At 60.9% G+C, this 16,658-nt stretch overlaps 1 protein-coding gene across 4 annotated transcripts in view; it reads left to right on the top strand.

The window, feature by feature from the left end:
- Window positions 1-1,770: 1,770 nt before the first annotated feature.
- FGFR1 (fibroblast growth factor receptor 1) overlaps window positions 1,771-16,658 on the top strand; it is a 36,860-nt gene continuing 21,972 nt past the window's right edge. The window contains exons 1-3 of one of the 4 annotated variants that reach the window (XM_063175311.1): window positions 1,771-1,833; window positions 7,717-7,912; window positions 16,157-16,420. In XM_063175311.1, coding sequence (XP_063031381.1) covers window positions 7,822-7,912; window positions 16,157-16,420 — 355 coding nt within the window. In that variant the 5' untranslated portion in view covers window positions 1,771-1,833; window positions 7,717-7,821. Of the gene's footprint in view, window positions 1,834-7,716; window positions 7,913-16,156; window positions 16,421-16,658 lie in introns of those variants that run through there. The other 3 variants (XM_063175308.1, XM_063175309.1, XM_063175310.1) reach the window with 3 other exon arrangements.

Here is a 16,658-nt window from a genome sequence, read left to right as displayed (position 1 = left end):
GCCAAAGGACCAGCAGCCACAGAGGCTGTCCATCATGAGTGCAGCCCTGTTTTGGAGCCAGCACAGAAAAGGCTGGGACAGATGCCCAGTGGGAGTGATGGATAGCAAAGCCCATCAGGTTGGGTCCCTCAGCAGCCTTGGAACCTTTACCCAAAGCTCCCGGGCAGTGAGGAAGGCAGCGCTGGGGATGGGTGACTGCACCCTGAATGTACCTTGGGTGAGTTGTACACGTGTGAGTTGTGCATTGAAACACTTCCCATCTCCAGCTTGCTGGGAGAACATCCCAGCAGGTGTGTGTTACCTTCCCCCCTTCTCCCTGCCCACAAATCTGTCAGATCTGAAAGGGAAATGTTCCACCCTTGGCACGGGGAGCTGAACGGGTGCCTGAAGCAGGAGGAGGCCGCTCCTGGGGATGGATGCCCAGCATTTGGTTCAAATCTACCACCAGTGACTGACAGGGCTAATTCAGCCTGTCCTCTTCCCTCTTATAACTTAATCACTTGCACATTGCCTCGGCAGCTCTTTCCCTGCTGTCTGGAGATGTCTTCATCCCGGGATGCCCTGACTTGGACTCGTGGCTGCTCACACAGTGCTTCCTGCATGGAGGCTGAGTGCCCTGCACCACCCTGAGCCACTCCAGCTTTGGGGGAGCTCATCTGAGTGCCCTGCATCACCCAGTGCCACTCCAGCTTTGGGGGAGCTCATCTGAGTGCCCTGCATCACCCTGAGCCAGTCCAGCTTTGGGGGAGCTCATCTGAGTGCCCTGCACCACCCAGTGCCACTCCAGCTTTGGGGGAGCTCATCTGAGTGCCCTGCATCACCCTGAGCCAGGCCAGCTTTGGGGGAGCTCATCTGGGTGCCCAAACCTCCCTGCTGGGGAGCACAGAATTCAGGCCGAGCTCGCTGGTGTGACAATATCCCACTCTGCCTTTTGGCTTGGGGGCTGAGTGTGGCCCCAGCTGGGACTAAGCCAAAAGTGCCTGTTCAGAGTTTTGGGGAGCTCTGTGTTAGAGCTGCCGCGTTCCTGCTCCAAACCTCGGTGAAAGCAGCTGGGAAGGGCAGGGACTGCGGCACCAGCTCTCCACAAACCCCTCAGCAGCTGGCACTGACTGGCAGGGTTATGTTTTCCTGTGTAAAAGGGCTCCTGGGAGGACTCGGGGCTGATTTGGGACTCTTTAAACATCCACCCTGGGCCTTGCCCTGCAGAGGGGCTGGCTGGGGGGCTGCAGGCTGCCCAGAGCTCTGCTCACCCTGCTGCCTCCAGAGCGGGTATTGCACAGGATAATGGGGGTGCAGGCGGGCCCCCCACCCCAAACTGCACCCACGGGGGCCTGAAGCTCCCCTGGGGCCAGCAAGAGCCACAGGGAAAAGGTGCAGAGGTGAGGGGAGCATCACGGCCAGCATCCTGCGCTGCCTTCGGGCCGCAAAACCCCGGCGATGTCCGGAACGGCCCCGGGGTCCGCAGCTGGGGGGGCGCTCCGGCTGTGACTACAAGCCCCATCAGGCCGCTGAGGAGGAGGAGGAAGGCGGAGGAGGAGCCGCGGCGGCCGGCGGGGCGGTGCGGGAGCGCCTTAGTTCGGCGGCGGCGGGCGCTCGGCGGGACACGGCGGGCGGGCAGCGGCAGCGGCGGCGTCGGGGCGGCCGCGCCTTCGGGAGCGCGTCCGGCAGCGGCTCCGGGAGCGCCTCCCGCCGCCTCCGCCGGCCCGGCCGCACCGGGGCTGCCATGGGGCGGCCGCTGTGAGCGCGGCGGCGGCGGGGCTGCGCCTCTCGCCCCGGCCGGGGCTCCCTCCCCTCCATTGTTCCCGGGAGCGGCGGCTCCGCGCCGGGGCTCCGGTGAGTAACGGCCGCGGGCGGCGGCACGGGCACGGCGGGCGTCGCTTTGTGCCCGGGGGGCTCGGGCGGGGGACGGGACCGAACCCCCCCCCCCCCCCCCAGGTGCGCCTCGTTGTCCCGGCGGGGCGGCTCGACGGGGGGGGCTCCGCATTGAGGGACCGGGGGGTTTGCGGGGCCCCGGGGCCGTTCCTGGGTACGGCGGCGGTTTGGGATCGGCAGAACCGAGACTGGAAGCGCCCCCAAAGCCGTCCCGGCCCCCAAAGCCCTCCCGGCCGCGGGGCAGCCTGGCGGGAATCGGGGGGCGTTTTCCGAGCCGCCGCCTGGCCCCTTCTTCCCGAAAAGTACCTGAGCGGGAGCCTTGCGGCTTCCAGGGGGAAAAAAAAATGGAGAAGAAGGAGCTGGATTTGGTTGTGGTTTAGTTTTGGGATGCCGGGGCGGGCAGCGGGAATGGAGGCGCTGGGATAACGCCGTCCCGGGGCTGGTGCTTCCCTTTGTGTGTGCACGCCGGTGGGGCTCCCGGAGCCCGGCACGGCGCGGGGATGCGGCGGCTCCGGGAACCGCTCGTCCGCCCACGGGAGTGCGGGGAGGCGACACCTGCGGTGGCCCTGGGCACCCGGGGGGGATCGGCTGCGGAGCGGTTTGGTCGTGGTTTTTGCGGGTTCTGGGGCCGGCAGACACGGCCTCGTGTGCGGACGGAGCAGAGCGTGTCCGCGTTCAGGTGATGCCGGGCTGCCTCGCCGTCCCCTCTGTGCCCGGCTTGCTGCCCCGTGTCCCGGATCGGGCGGGCCGGGGCTGCTCCGTGCCCGGCAATGTTGGAACCCAAGCGGTTCAGTGAGCCCGGGGCAGGTGGAGGCGGTGGTTTGGGTGCCAGGATGGATGCTGGATGCCAGCACAGGCAGAGCCCCCCACCCCCGTGCCAGGATGGATGCTGGATGCCAGCACAGGCAGAGCCCCCCCCCGTGCCAGGATGGATGCTGGATGCCAGCACAGGCAGAGCCCCCACCCCCGTGCCAGGATGGATGCTGGATGCCAGCACAGGCAGAGCCCCCCCCCGTGCCAGGATGGATGCTGGATGCCAGCACAGGCAGAGCCCCCCACCCCCGTGCCAGGATGGATGCTGGATGCCAGCACAGGCAGAGCCCACCCCGTGCCAGGATGGATGCTGGATGCCAGTACAGGCAGAGCCCCCCACCCCCGTGCCAGGATGGATGCTGGATGCCAGCACAGGCAGAGCCCCCCACCCCCGTGCCAGGATGGATGCTGGATGCCAGCACAGGCAGAGCCCCCCACCCCCGTGCCAGGATGGATGCTGGATGCCAGCACAGGCAGAGCCCCCCCGTGCCAGGATGGATGCTGGATGCCAGCACAGGCAGAGCCCCCCCGCCGCAGGAGCGTGGGCCCTGCAGCCCCCTGCTCTGGCTAGCAGCCATCTTCCCCACTCAGGAGCACTTCCTCCCTTAATCCCTGTGCTGGCTGGCATGCACTGCTGCCTTTTCCTTGTGTTGCTGCGAGAGGATTAAAATAAATCGCCCCTGCCCCGGCAGGGTGCAGGCACGAGTGAAGGCGGCCGGCGGGAGCTGAGTCTGGGCTGTTGCACACACGAGGTGCCTTCCCTGGCCTCACCAGTACCAGAGCTGAGCTGCAGCTCCCTCTTTATTTACCCACCTAAAAACATAACCTGAGCCAGGAGCCCTATTGTCTTCAGCCCCAGGTGGAGCCCCCCAAATCCTGGCTGCTGGAAGGGGCTACTTGCAGATGCTCATCCCGTCCTGAAAATCCAACTTTCTGCCCCTTTGGGCGTGACGGCAAATGTGTTTCCTTCCCCTCCCCATGGCTTTCCTTGGAGGAGTGCACTGTAGTGAAGACCCCATCCAGCTCCCTCCCAGGCTGGGTAATGGGTTTCTGTCCCTGCCTGGGATGGCAGGCTGTGATCGTGTCCCAGTGTCACTCTCCTTGTCCAGTCTCCTCCCAAAGCAGTCAGGGAGACCATCCCAGGATAGATTTTTGGGTACCAGCAATTGTTCTGTAGATGTGAAACTCAAGCCTTTGGGTGGGGAGGGACCCCTGAGCATGAGGATGCTTCTAGAACTGCCATGGTTTTGTGGAGATCTGTGGGTGAGGCTGGGCCTTTCCCTGTCCTTCCTGCCCCACATCTCAGGCTCTCCCACCACTGCATTCCAGCCCACAGCTCAGTGCTGGAGGTGCCCCTGGTAGCCCTGAAGTCCTGGCGGCCAGCTGGGAAGGGTTAACATGCTCTTTATGCTGCACAGTTGGATATTTATTTTTCCAAGCATGTGTCTGCTTTAAGCATTACAGTTTTCCCCTACAGTTCCATGTGCAGTTGTGTTTGCTTTTTATTTCAGCAAATACTTGGTTCTTGACCTGAGCCACAGGTTGGGGGCACGGAGCACTGGGCAAGGGAAAGGTTTCACTCCTGCCACCCACAGAATGTGCCTTTGGCGCGTCCTCCTTCGCCAAGGGCAGCTGGATTTGTGCTGCTTTTGTTGTGCTTCAGGGGAAAAGGAGCCTCTTTTCATGTGCTTTGGAGCTGAGGGGTGTCCGTGCCAGGCAGGGTGGTCTGCTGGCAGTCAGCACCTCCCCTCCTGAGGGACAGGGACCGTGCCTGCTTGGGCACAGTGTGCCACCTCCAGCTCCTGATGCTGTGCAGACCCGGGAGCTGAGCTCAGACGCTTCTCCCTGTTGCATTTGGCCCGTCCCTGTGCTTTCCCTGCCTGCTGTGCCACCCGCTGGTGCCAAGGCATTGGCGGTGAATGCCTCAGGCCGGCAGGGAGGCGGAGGAAAGGAAGCAGAGCCCCCAGCCCCAGCGACATGGCAAAGTCTCAGGGATCAGATCGGGGCTCCCCTGCAGGTATCACAGCATCGCAGGGCTCCAAGCCTGGCTGTCCACCCTGCTCCCGTGTTTGGCACCTGAGATGCATTCCAGAGATGGACACGACAGCAAGGGGCTTCCCCACTCAGAGCCACTCAGCTCAGAGCCACGGGGTGCATCTGCTGTGCAAGTGGGAAAGCCCAGTCCGTGCCACGTCCCTGGGACAGCTCAGCCCTGTGACTCAGGGCTGTGGGAGATGTGAGGAGTGAAAGTGCAGCCCCCTGAGGACAGGTTGCACAAGACTCCTCATGGGCACGCCGGAGTGCAGAGGCAGTGTGAGAACATCTGTCCTGGCACACAGGGAGCGTGTGCCCCTGGAGGGTGCAGGGATGGGCACAGGGCTGTCCATCACCACTCTGAAATAGCTCCGTGGGTGTAATGGCTGGTGGTAATTGCAGTTTTGGAGGCAGGTCTCCGAGGGGCACTTAGCCCTGGCTCCTCTCTAGCTGCTTCTGTTTTTAGTTGTTTGAGTCCACCCCGCAGCAGTAAATTGCAGTGTGTTGGGGCCACAGGGAGAGGGGATGGTGCCCAGAGACCCACCCTGCCCGAGCTGCCATCCTCCAGAGCAAATGGTTTCCTGTTGGGATTTATATAAAAGCTGGATAAACACGGAAAAGAGCCATGCTGGTGTTTGCACAGGTAGGAGTGCTCTCCCCACTTCCTCGGGACACCAAGGAGTCATGAAGGGCAGGTGTCGTGGGGTTCCCCAGTGTTCCCTTTTCCCTTGGGAAGGGGGAAAAGGTCTGTGCTGCCTCTCTGGGCACTGAGATTCCCTCGGGTGCTGCTGAACCTGTCCAGAAGGAGCAATCCCAGTGCTGCTGTTCTCCAGCAAAGCCATGGCTGCTGCTCCCTCCCTGGGAAGCCGACCATCCCTGTGTGCTCTTGCTGGGTGCTGGCACCCTTCCCTCTGTTCCTCCCTCCCTGCAGCGACCCTCTGAGCCGCGGGGCAGCTCCGTGCTGCCGAGCCGTCCCTACGCCATGGAAATATCCCGCTGTCGAGCCCCTGAATCAGCTGGAAGGCGCCCGCTCCGAGGTGTATCTGGAGAAGGGCTCTGCTGTGCGCGGGCCAGCACTGACTCATTTGTCAGGAACTGGAGGCACTGGGCTCTCCTCCATCCCTCCATCCCTCCCCTCGGCGCGGGGCCGGCTCGGGAGGCCCACGCAGACGCTCCGCATTAGGGCATGTTCCGGGGAGCATGTGCTGCCCATAAACAAAGCCACCGAGAGACAGAAAATAATTTCCAGAAATACCAAAGGCTTTTTTTTTTTATCCTCCCCCCCCCCCCGCCACCTCCTCCCTGAAAGAATTCCGCCTCCCCTTTCCAAACCCTGATAAATCCTGAACATTCAATAACTATTTCCAAGCACTACCCAGTGCCTGGGAGCGCTGGTGTTGGAGATAACGCCGGTGTTTGCTGGGTGCCCTTTTCCCTGCCCGGCTCCTTGTGTCAATAGTTTGGGTCCCAAATACTCCTGTGCCAGCCAGAGCTGTTGGGCATGAAGGAGGCAGCTGGAGCCCCCACAGCTACACCCCAGCTGGGTTTCCTTTGGGTGCAGAGGCTTTTTGGAGGATCTTTGGGGGTCGTGGCTGCTCAGCCCATCCTTGAGGAAAAGCCAGGCTCAGGGAGCGCAAGATCTCACACTGGAGCAGGAGAGGTAGAGTGCGTGGGGAGGATGAGTAGCAGTTTATTACTCACTATGATTATTACTCACTGTTTTTAACAGTGTGTACTTCAGCCTGACGCCTGTTCCCGCGGCAGGTCGGGGACGGCGCAGCACACGGCAGCACGGGTGAGCTTGGGGTGTTCAGCAGGGGCTGAGGGGCCTGGCGGCACAGCTGTGCCCCAGGAGGTGCCATGGGGAAGGGTTTGTGGCATGGTATCCTGTCCTGTCCTTGTAATTGTCCCAGAGAGACAGACAGCCACCGCTGGCAGCGGCGCCCTGGCCGGGGCCGTGCACATTGAGCAATGGCTGGGCAGGATCTCCTCACAGAGCCCAGCGGGACCATCAGCCATGGCCAGCCTCGGGACCTCATCCCAGGCTGCTGCCGAGGTGCAGATGTGGCGCGGGGGTGGAGCACAGGGGCTCCTTCCCATCCCATCCCATCCGCCAGGCTCGGAGCAGTTGGCCGGGGGCGGCCGGCTTCGGGCTCCGGCGTCCCCTGGAACGTGTCTTGGAAGAGCTCCGTGCTGCTGGCAGGGATGGTCAGAGGGAAGGAGGAATGAGGGCCATGGAGGGCGCGCCCCCACAGCACCCCGAGCCTCCCAGCTGTGCCAGAGCCCAGCTCTGGAGCTGGCCTGGAAAGGGATGGGGACCTGAGCGTGAGAGCTGGCAGGGGCGAGAGCGAGTTGCAGAGTTGGCCCTGGATGCCGGGGGATTTCTCCCCACAGAGCCACTTCAAAAACAGCTGTTGGTGGAAGGAGATGGGCTGCAGCTGGCTGACCCTGTGGCTCCAGGAAGGCCTCTCCAAGGGGTGGCTGCTGTGTGCCCTATGGATCCTATAGGGAATGGCAGGGGCTGGAGTTTGCAGTGAGAGCTGCTTCGCTAGGGGTGGCACAGCACAGACAGCATGAGATTTTGCTCTGGGTAAGGGATTTCCCTCAGTGAAGCCATGGCTCAGCAACACCTGACAAAGTGCAGGAGGAGGAGAGCAGGAATCTCCCTTTCTTTAAGCGTCGTTAATGTTTCTCTCACCATTCTGGGAAATCTTGCTGCGCTCGGTTCTGCTTCGCCAGCGGTTTCACTCTTGACACATCAGCGCTTTTACACGGGGAAACATAACCCTGCCAGTCAGTGCCAGCTTGTGTCAGGCTGCTGAGGGGTCTGTGGGGACCTGCCACTGCAGTCTGAGGATGTCCCTTGATGCAGGATGTCCCTTGGTGCAGAGACATCCTGCTGTCTGCGCTGGATGCGGGAGGAACATCACAAGCGCTGGATGGATGGTGGGGTGTGGGGCAGCTGGCCCTGCCTGACTCTGCTTTCCTTCTTCCCAGCTTGTAGGGGCTGCCAGCCCTGCGGAGACCCCCCTGCTCCCCCCAGGGCCCCCATGGAGGGGCAGTTGCAGAGCCCAGTCGCCGAGCAGTAGCTGCAGCAGTGGGATGTGGACCTGGCGGTGCCTGATCCTTTGGGCTGTGCTGGTCGCAGCCGCGCTCTCCGCTGCCCGGCCGGCCCCCACCCTGCCCGAGCAAGGTAAGAGCACGGCCTGGTGCCCCCATTCCCTCCTTTGTGTTCCTCGTGGGTCACACGAGCTGCTTTTCTCTGCAGCTGTCCAGCTGTGGGGCCACCAGCACGTCCCCAGTGCTACTGTGGTGTCACCCGGGAGCTGGTGCCTCTGGGGACATGGCATGTGTTGTCCCCAAAGGGGTTTGTGTGGGCACAGCAGTGCCTGGGGACATTTGAAACCTGGGGAAAATTGTGGCAAACCCTGACCTGTTGGTTTGGAGGACGGCACAGAGCCCTGGGGCTGTGTCCCCTGCTGGAGTCACTCCCTGTGACAATCTGTGACCCGGGGTGTGTGTGAGGCTGCTCCCACCCTCTTGGCCCCACTGGGGTGATTTGTGCAGTCCAAATCTCTGCTCCAGCAGAGTGTGGGGCACCCCGAAGCTCAAGGATGGGCCAAGGGGGTCGCCTGGCCCTGGGCAGAACCTTGGGTTGAGTTTTTGCCAGCTGGCAGTGCTAGGGATGAGTGCACCCACAGAAACCCTCCGGTGTTGCTCCCAGCTGGAAGTGCCCAAGGTGGGGGCTCAAAGCTGATTTGTGCAGTCCAAATCTCTGCTCCAGCAGAGTGTGGGGCACCCCAAGGCTCAGGGAAGGGCCAGAGGGGTCTCCTGTCCCTGGGCAGAGCCAGCCCTGGCAGAGAGCCCCGCTCCGGCGCCTCGGAGCCGCGGTGAGGCAGAGAATAACCAGAGCCGGCAGCGGGACCTCGACTCGCTCCTTTTGGTTCTAATTACCCAAGAATGTCTGCTCTGTGGGCACTGCTCTGCTTTTTAATACTCATTCCCCCTTCCCCCTTCCCCCCAGCAGAACCCTGGGAGGCAGATTGCTGGTGTGGCCAGCATGGGGACAGCGCTGTGAGGTGCCCCAGGGTCCCCTCAGGGCTCAGGGTGGGAGCTGGCAGCCGACAAGTGCCCCCTCTGCAGCTGCCCCAGCCCCACGGGAGATGCTGGGTGATGCCAGGGTTGGTACCTCTGACTGGACCTGGTGCCAGGTCACTCCCTGAGAGGTGACACCCCAGAGCCAGGCATGGTCCCCGGGGAGCTGCAGCTCCAGAGAGGAGCCCGGGCAGAGCTCCACTGCCAGGCAGCATTGCTGAGATTTTTCCACTGGCCTGCCTGCTCCCCGCATCTGTAAACAATGCGGTTGACAGTGGTAAACATGTTTTTCTCGGGAGATTGCTCTTCCTGGAAGAGGTTTCCTGGCAGCGTTTGGGGTGAGGATGGCTCTGTGCTGCCTGCAGAGCACCACCTGCAGCCCCACTGAGAAAAGGGTTGGGGTGTTCAGGCTGATGAAGCGCAGGGGTGCGTGAGGAGCCCTGGAGGGTTTGGCGGTGGCAGTGGAGGAGGAGGAGGAGGAGAGGCTGGAGAGGAGGGAGCTGGTTCCTTGCCAGCCTCATGCCAGGGCTAACAATAACCTCTGGAAACATTTCCCGACACGGTTCTCACCAGGGCAGCCCAATTAGTGCCACAGCAGGAGCCCGGCTGGGGCAGGATCCGTCCCTTGGCTCGGCAGCCGGCTGGTGGGAACAGAATGTTCCCAGCAGGACGTGTGGGATGGGAAGAGCCAGCGCTGGGCCGGGACCTGCAGCCACCAGCATCCTTCAGGGGCAGGCTCTGACCCCACCTCAGAGGTTTTGGGGTCCCTAGAGGTGTAGATGCTGGGGGACATGGTGTCTGTCCTTCCCCGTGGCGCTCAGGAGCATCCCCCGTGGCCCTGCTCGGTGCTGGAGGCTGCAGCTTTCCAGGACTTTGTTCTGCATGTTTATGGGGTTTCAGTTTACTCCTGGTTCTGAGGCAGCTAAGCTCCCTTCTCAGGGAGGAGTAATCCCCCGCGGCCGGCCAGCCCTGTGCCTCACGTGGAGGGGGGCTCAGCTCTGCCCACCCCTTCCCCGTGCTGTGAGAGGGAGTTTGGGAGCTCCCGGCACCAAAAAAACCTGCAGCAAATAAAACATTAACAGGCATTTAGTGCGTTTTTATAGTTACCTAAATTTGGAGTGGTGAAAAAACCCCGGTGAAGGGGAAAAGCCAAGAAATTTCCATGCGCAGCCTCCGTCCCTCCCTCGCACAAAGCCGCTCTTTGTCTCCAGGTTAAATAGAAACCTGCAGAAAATTGCCAAGGGTTTTTTTCCCCCCTCTCTCCTTGTCTGCCATTGTCCCAGCTGCTGCTCAGGCATCTCCTCATAAGGGGTGCAGCAGATTGTGCTGGGGCAGGGGGTCCTGCCTTGGGTCACAGAGCACCCCAAACCCTCCCCTATAAGGGTGTGTTTGCACTCCAAAGCACAGGGGATTGGGCTGCAGCCCCCTCCCCGTGGGGCAGGGGCTGAGGGCTGCCCCATTTCCCATTTCCCAGGGCTGCTGCTGCCCAGCTGGCCACAGGCTTAACCCCCCCTGGCCATCTGTGGGACCAGCAGGGGCTCTGGCTCCCGGGGCTTTGTTGTCCCCAGCTCCTCCAGGGGGTCTTGCTTTGCACCCTGTAGAAGCCAACAGTTGGGTCAGGCTCAGCCCACGAGGGTCTTTGGGTTGTCCCCTCTGCTCGCCAGGGCACTGCTGACCCTCTGCCCCCCTCCCCATTTCCCTGCTGCCCACCCTCTCCTTGTCCTTGCAGCTCCAGGTGTCTCCCACCCAGAGCCCCGGGGATCCCATTTGGAGCCCCACGAGCAGCCCGGGCATTCCCTGCCAAGCCTGCAGCCTCCTGCTCTTCTTCTGCTGTTGATGGCAGCAGCCCAGGGCTGTTCCCGGAGCTCGGGGGGGCCAGCAGCACCCCCAGACCCCATTGCCAGGGCGGTGCCCTCCAGGGCATCACTGCTGTGCCCTCCAGGGCATCACACCCCATCCCCTCCCAGCCCGCATTGTTCCCTCCTCCCGCCTTTCCACTCGGATGCTGTCACTCCAGCCCTTAATTGAGGAGCAAAAAAAAATACATAGGAGTCTTTAGGAAAGAGCCAGAGCCTGGGCTGTGGGGAGCAGGGGGGTCCCTGAGTGTGGAGCCCCTGCCTGGGGCTGTGCAGGAGGGAGGTGGGCACGGGAATGGGCGCTCAGTTCCAGCATTGAGATAGAGCCAGGCAAAGCCAGCCCAAAACTGCGATTTGGGGGGGTTCTCTTGTGCCCCCCATGTGTGCCATGCCCAGGGGTGATGATGGAGAGGTGTCTGTGCCCCAAGCTGCTGCTTCCAGGGCAGGGAAAGGGGGGACAGGGGTGGGTTTATTCTGACGGCTCTGCAAGCTCCCAAGGCGCCTGTTAATTAAGTGCTGCTTCATTTGCGGTGCAGGCAGAGCCTGGAGCAGGACATAAATCCCCTGTCCCTGCGGAGGGACGTGGACAGGAGGAGCTGGGGGTGCCCTGAGCACTCTGAGAGCCACGTGTGCCTTGTGCTGCCCATCTGGTGGCATCTCCCCGCTGCAGCCTTGCCCTGGATTCAGGGATACGCGGTGGGACCGTGTTCACAGGGGTCTGGGGATGAGGGAAGAGACGAGGGTCTGACTCCATGTTTCAGAAGGCCGATTTATTATTTTGTGATATATATTATATTAAAAGAAGAGGATATGTGACCGTGTTCGCAGGGGTCTGGGATGAGGGAAGAGACGACGGTCTGACTCCATGTTTTAGAAGGCTTGATTTATTATTTTATTATATATATTATATTAAAACTATACTAAAAGAATAGAAGAAAGGATTTCATCAGAAGGCCAGCTAAGAATAGAAAAAGAAAGAATGATAACAAAGGCTTGTGTCTCGGACAGAGTCTGAACCAGCTGACTGTGATTGGCCATTAATTAGAAATAATTCTATGAGACCAATCACAGATCTACCTGTTGCATTCCACAGCAGCAGATAACCAATGTTTACATTTTGTTCCTGAGGCTTCTCAGGAGGAAAACTCCTAAGGAAAGGACTTTTCATGGAAGATGTCTGTGACAAGGCAGGGATGCTGCACCTCGGGCCGTGCCCCCGGGCTGGGGGGGACACGGAGCTGTTTAAATCAAAAAGAAGCCAATCCCCAAGTCCCGGTGAGCGCTTCCTGTTGGGATTAGTGGGGCTGCCGGGCATGTGTGTGCTTTCTCTTCAGGAAATACCTTCGGAAAGCCCCGCTGGGGTCTCCAGGGCAACCGGCGCCTGCGGCTCCGCGCCCCCCGCCCGCATTGTCCCCGCGCCGCTTTGTTGGCCCCTTTATTGCCACCAGCGTCACCATCCCATGGCCGGCACGGCCCGGGGCTGGCTGGGCCTGCAGGGTGCACTGTGGGGTGTGTGCCCAGCCCGGGGGGCAGCACGGAGAGAGGGGGCACGGCGAGAGCAGCTTGTGAACGTGGGGCTGCCCCATGTCTCTGCTTCATGTCCCTGTCCCTGCCCCGTGTCCCTGAGCCGTGTCTCTGTCGCTGCCCCATGTCCCTGCTTCATGTCCCCGTCCCTGCCCCATGTCCCTGCTTCATGTCCCCGTCCCCTATCTCTGCCCCATGTCTCTGTCGCTGCTCCATGTCCCTGCTTCATGTCCCTGTCCCTGCCCCGTGTCTCTGTCACTGCCCCATGTCCCCTGTACATGTCCCTGTCCCTGCCCCACGTTCCTGTTCTTGCCCCATGTCCCTGCCCCGTGTCTCTGTCGCTGCCCCCTGTCCCTGCCCCATGTTCTTGTCCCTGCCCCCTGTCCCTGCCCTGTGTCCCAGGGCTGCCCCATGTCCCTGTGCCATGCCCCCTGTCGCTGCCCCTTGTCCCTGCTTCATATCCCTGTCTCTGCCCCATGTACCTGTTTCATGTCCCTGTACCTGCCCCATGTCCCTGCCCCGTGTTCGTGTCCCTGCCCCATGTCCCTGTTTCATGTCCCTGTACCTGCCCCATGTTCCTGTCCTTGCCCCCTGTACCTGCCCCATGTTCCTGTCCTTGCCCCCTGTCCCTGCCCTGTGTCCCAGGGCTGCCCCATGTCCCTGTCCCTAACCCCTGTCCCATGTCCCTGCCTCATGTTCCCTGTCTCTGCCCCATGTCCCTGTCCCTGCATCCCGTCTCGTGCTGTGGGTGACCAAGGGCACACCACACCGTGCCCTCTGTGTCCTCTCTTACACCATGGGTGACCAAGGGCACACCCCATTGTGTCCTCTCTTATGCCATGGGTGACCAAGGGCACACCCCACCGTGCCCTCCTCTCCCCTCTCCCTCCATTCCCTCACACCTCCGTGCCCCAGCCGTGCTGCTGATGCAAACCAGTGGGGCTGGAGGGCTCTGGAAGCTTTCAGAGGGGCCTGGAGGAGCAGTGGCACTCACACAGCACACCCAGGTGCCTGTGGCCATTGCAAGGGACCCTCCTGAACCTGCAGTGCTGCTTCCTCAAGCCCTGGCGTCAGGCTGGGGTCTCCCAAAACTTGGTGGGGATTTGGGGGTGATCTCAGCAAAGGAAAGGGATTACACAGGTGAAGGGAGGGGACACAATCTGGGATACAAAACCAAAACTGTCACAAAGAATAAAACCACAGCACAACATCCCCCCTCCTCCAAAGGCCTTCTCCATGCCCAGGACCCCTCTGCACATTGCCCAGCTGCAGTTTGGGGTGCAGGTGGAGCTCAAGGCTGTGAGGAGCGACCACAGCGGGGCTGTTCTGTTCCACAGGGGAGCTGCTGATGCCTGGAAGGGGCAGATGAGAGCAGATGTGGCTGCAGCCCTGGGCTCAGGCTGGTTTGGGTGTTCACGGCTGTTTGTTGCTCTGTGTGAGGAGGGATGGGCAGGAGGATGTGGTGTTACCCAGCCCTGGGGTTCAGGGGGTGTCACTGCTGCTTTGGGAGCCTTTGGAGATGCCTGTGATGGGTCACTTGAAACACAAATCAGCTGTGAGAAGTGGGGAAAAATCAGGGGAAAACAGGATTGCAAAGCAAGACTCTTCCCCACCTTCCACATGAAAATGTTTTGTAACCTCTCGTGGACGAACTGGAGCCCTGGATTGGTATAACAGCAACTGAGCAAAGGAATTCCACCCCATCCCACTGTTTTCCTTCAAGTGCTGAGCAAAAGGAAGAGGAGAAGCTCTGGAGCTGCTCATGGATGTTTTTCCCATGAAGCTTCTCATCGGTCCAAGGCAAAGAGAAGCGGCCAGGAAGTGCAGTGCAGGTCACGGTGCAGTGAAGCAGAGCTCTGGAGAGCCAAGGTTTCATTTTTGGCTGCTCAGGGTGGCTGTTGGGAGCGGGGAGGAGCAGGGAGGAGCGAGCCCTGTGCCCCTCTGCAGCTCTGGCCCAGGCTGAGCTGCTCAGGGGACAGAGCAGGGAGCAGAGGTGTTTGTGTTCGCTGGGCACCCAGAAATCCTGGGTGAAGCTTGAGCATCTCCTGGCTGGTTCTGCTGTGTGCATTGGGATTTTCCAACCCCTGAGAGGAACATCTGCAGCTGCCACAGCATCCCATGGCATCCAAGAACAAGCAGACACACATTATTGAGGAGGAAGCAGAGGTGAAGGGGTGCCTGAAGAGCTGTGCCCAACAACCTTGTAGAGCTCAGTTTAGGATGATGATCACACTGCATCCACCCTCATCATCATCATCATCACAGGGAGCCTCTGCAGAGCTGCAGCAGCCTGGAGTATTCCATGGGGAGTGGAATTTGAGCATCTCCTGGCTGGTTCTGCTGTGTGCATTGGGATTTTCCAACCCCTGAGAGGAACATCTGCAGCTGCCACAGCATCCCATGGCATCCAAAACAAGCAGACACACATTATTGAGGAAGAGGAGGAGGCAGAAATCAAGGGGTTCCTGAAGAGTTGGGCTCTGGAGCTGTGCCTGTAGAGCTCAGTCTAGGATGATGATCACACTGCATCCACCCTCATCATCATCATCACAGGGAGCCTCTGCAGAGCTGGAGCAGCCTGGACCCTTCCATGGGCTGTGGAATTTGAAGAGGTGATTTGGAAGGCAGCATCTTCCCCAAGGCTGGGGCCAGGAGAGCACCCCCCACCACGGAAGGCAGGACTTGAGGACAGAGCCCTGCACATTTCAGGGCTGGGAGAGATGACACGGTGTCACAGCAGGATGGAGAGAAAGGATCTTGGTGCTGCTCCCCTCCTGGATGCTGTGGATGGGCACTCGTGGCCAGAGCTGCCTGGGCTGCCCTGTCCCCTCCCTGCCTGCCTGCTCTGCTGCCCTGTCACCCCTGCAGTGCCCTGCTCTAACCAGGCTGGGGCTCCTGGTGCCGTGGGCACCCTGGGGGACCCTGGCCTGCTTTGCTGCCTGCTTGTGGTGCTGGGGATGGTGAGAGCCCTGCAAGGCAGTGGCAGAGCCACGCAGGGGTTCGGGATCCTTCTGAGGCTGGGTCCTGCCAGACAGCAGCACTGAGGTGTCACTGCTGCCTGTTTTCTCCCCTGTTGGGGATGATGCCCTGCCCTGTCAGGCTCCGTAAGGGCTGAGGAGGGTGAGGGCTTTGTGTCCTGCTGCAGAGGGGAGCACTTGGTGCTGCTTGGGGAGCTCTCAGCCTCTGCTCTGCTCTGCTGCTGCCATGGGCTCCATCCCTGAGTGCTGGGGTCCCAGTGCCCCAGAGGGGATGTCCCAGCTGTGGGAATGTCCCAGCAATGAGAATATCCCAGCAATGGGAATATCCCAGCAGTGAGAATGTCCCAGCAGTGGGAGCATCACTGCAATGGGAATGTCCCAGCAGTGAGAATATCTCAGGAATATCTGCATCCCAGGAGTGGGAGCATCCCAGGAGTGGGAATGTCCCAGCAGTGGGAATGTCCCAGCAGTGGGAATGTCCCTGCAATGGGAATGTCTCAGCAGGGAGAATATCTCAAAAATATCTGCATCCCAGCAGTGGGAGCATTCCTGCAGTGGGAATATCCCAGCAGTGGCAATATCCCAGCAGTGGGAGCGTCCCAGCAGTGGGAATGTCCCAGCAATGAGAATGTCCCTGCAGTGGGAATATCCCAGCAATTGGAATATCCCAGCAGTGGAAGCATCCCAGAAATGGGAATATCTCAGGAATATCTGCATCCCAGCAGTGGGAGCATCCCTGCAGTGGGAATATCCCAGCAATGAGAATGTCCCTGCAGTGGGAACGTCCCAGCAGTGGGAGCATCCCAGCAATTGGAGTATCCCAGCAGTGGAAGCATCCCAGCAGTGCATGTTGCCTCATTAACCAGGCCGCAGCAGCAGCAGCAGCAGCAGCAGCATGGTTTCCCTTCAGCCTCTATCCCTTTTCTCCTTTTTTTTTTTTTTTTTTTTTTTTTCTCTCCCCTCCTCTCCCCTGACCCCCTCCAGCTGTGCCCAAAGCCAAAATGGAGGTGGAGTCGTACTCAGCCCACCCCGGCGAGCTGCTCCAGCTGCGCTGCCGGCTGCGGGACGACGTGCAGAGCATCAACTGGGTGAGGGACGGCGTGCAGCTGGCCGAGGACAACCGCACGCGCATCACCGGCGACGAGGTAGAAGTCAGGGACGTGGTGCCCGAGGACTCGGGGCTCTACGCCTGCATGACCAACAGCCCCTCGGGGAGCGACACCACCTTCTTCTCCGTCAACGTCTCAGGTTCGTAGCAGGGCCGGGGCAGCCACGGGGCCGGGCTGTGGAGCGAGGAGGAGGCAGCCTCTGCGCAGCTCTGCGCGTTTGTGCACGTCTCCGCGCGCCCCTGCAGGTCCCTGCGTTCCTCTGCAGGTTCCTGAACATTTCTGCACACTTCTGCACAGTTCTGCAGGTCCCTGCGTTCCTCTGCAGGTTCCTGAACATTTCTGCACAGTTCTGCACAGTTCTGCAGGTCCCTGCGCAC

Source organism: Melospiza melodia, chromosome 23 (assembly GCF_035770615.1).
Source record: "Melospiza melodia melodia isolate bMelMel2 chromosome 23, bMelMel2.pri, whole genome shotgun sequence".
Classification (NCBI taxonomy): domain Eukaryota; kingdom Metazoa; phylum Chordata; class Aves; order Passeriformes; family Passerellidae; genus Melospiza; species Melospiza melodia.
Note: the sequence above shows the minus strand (reverse complement) of the source record. Positions and strands in the feature narration are given on the sequence as shown.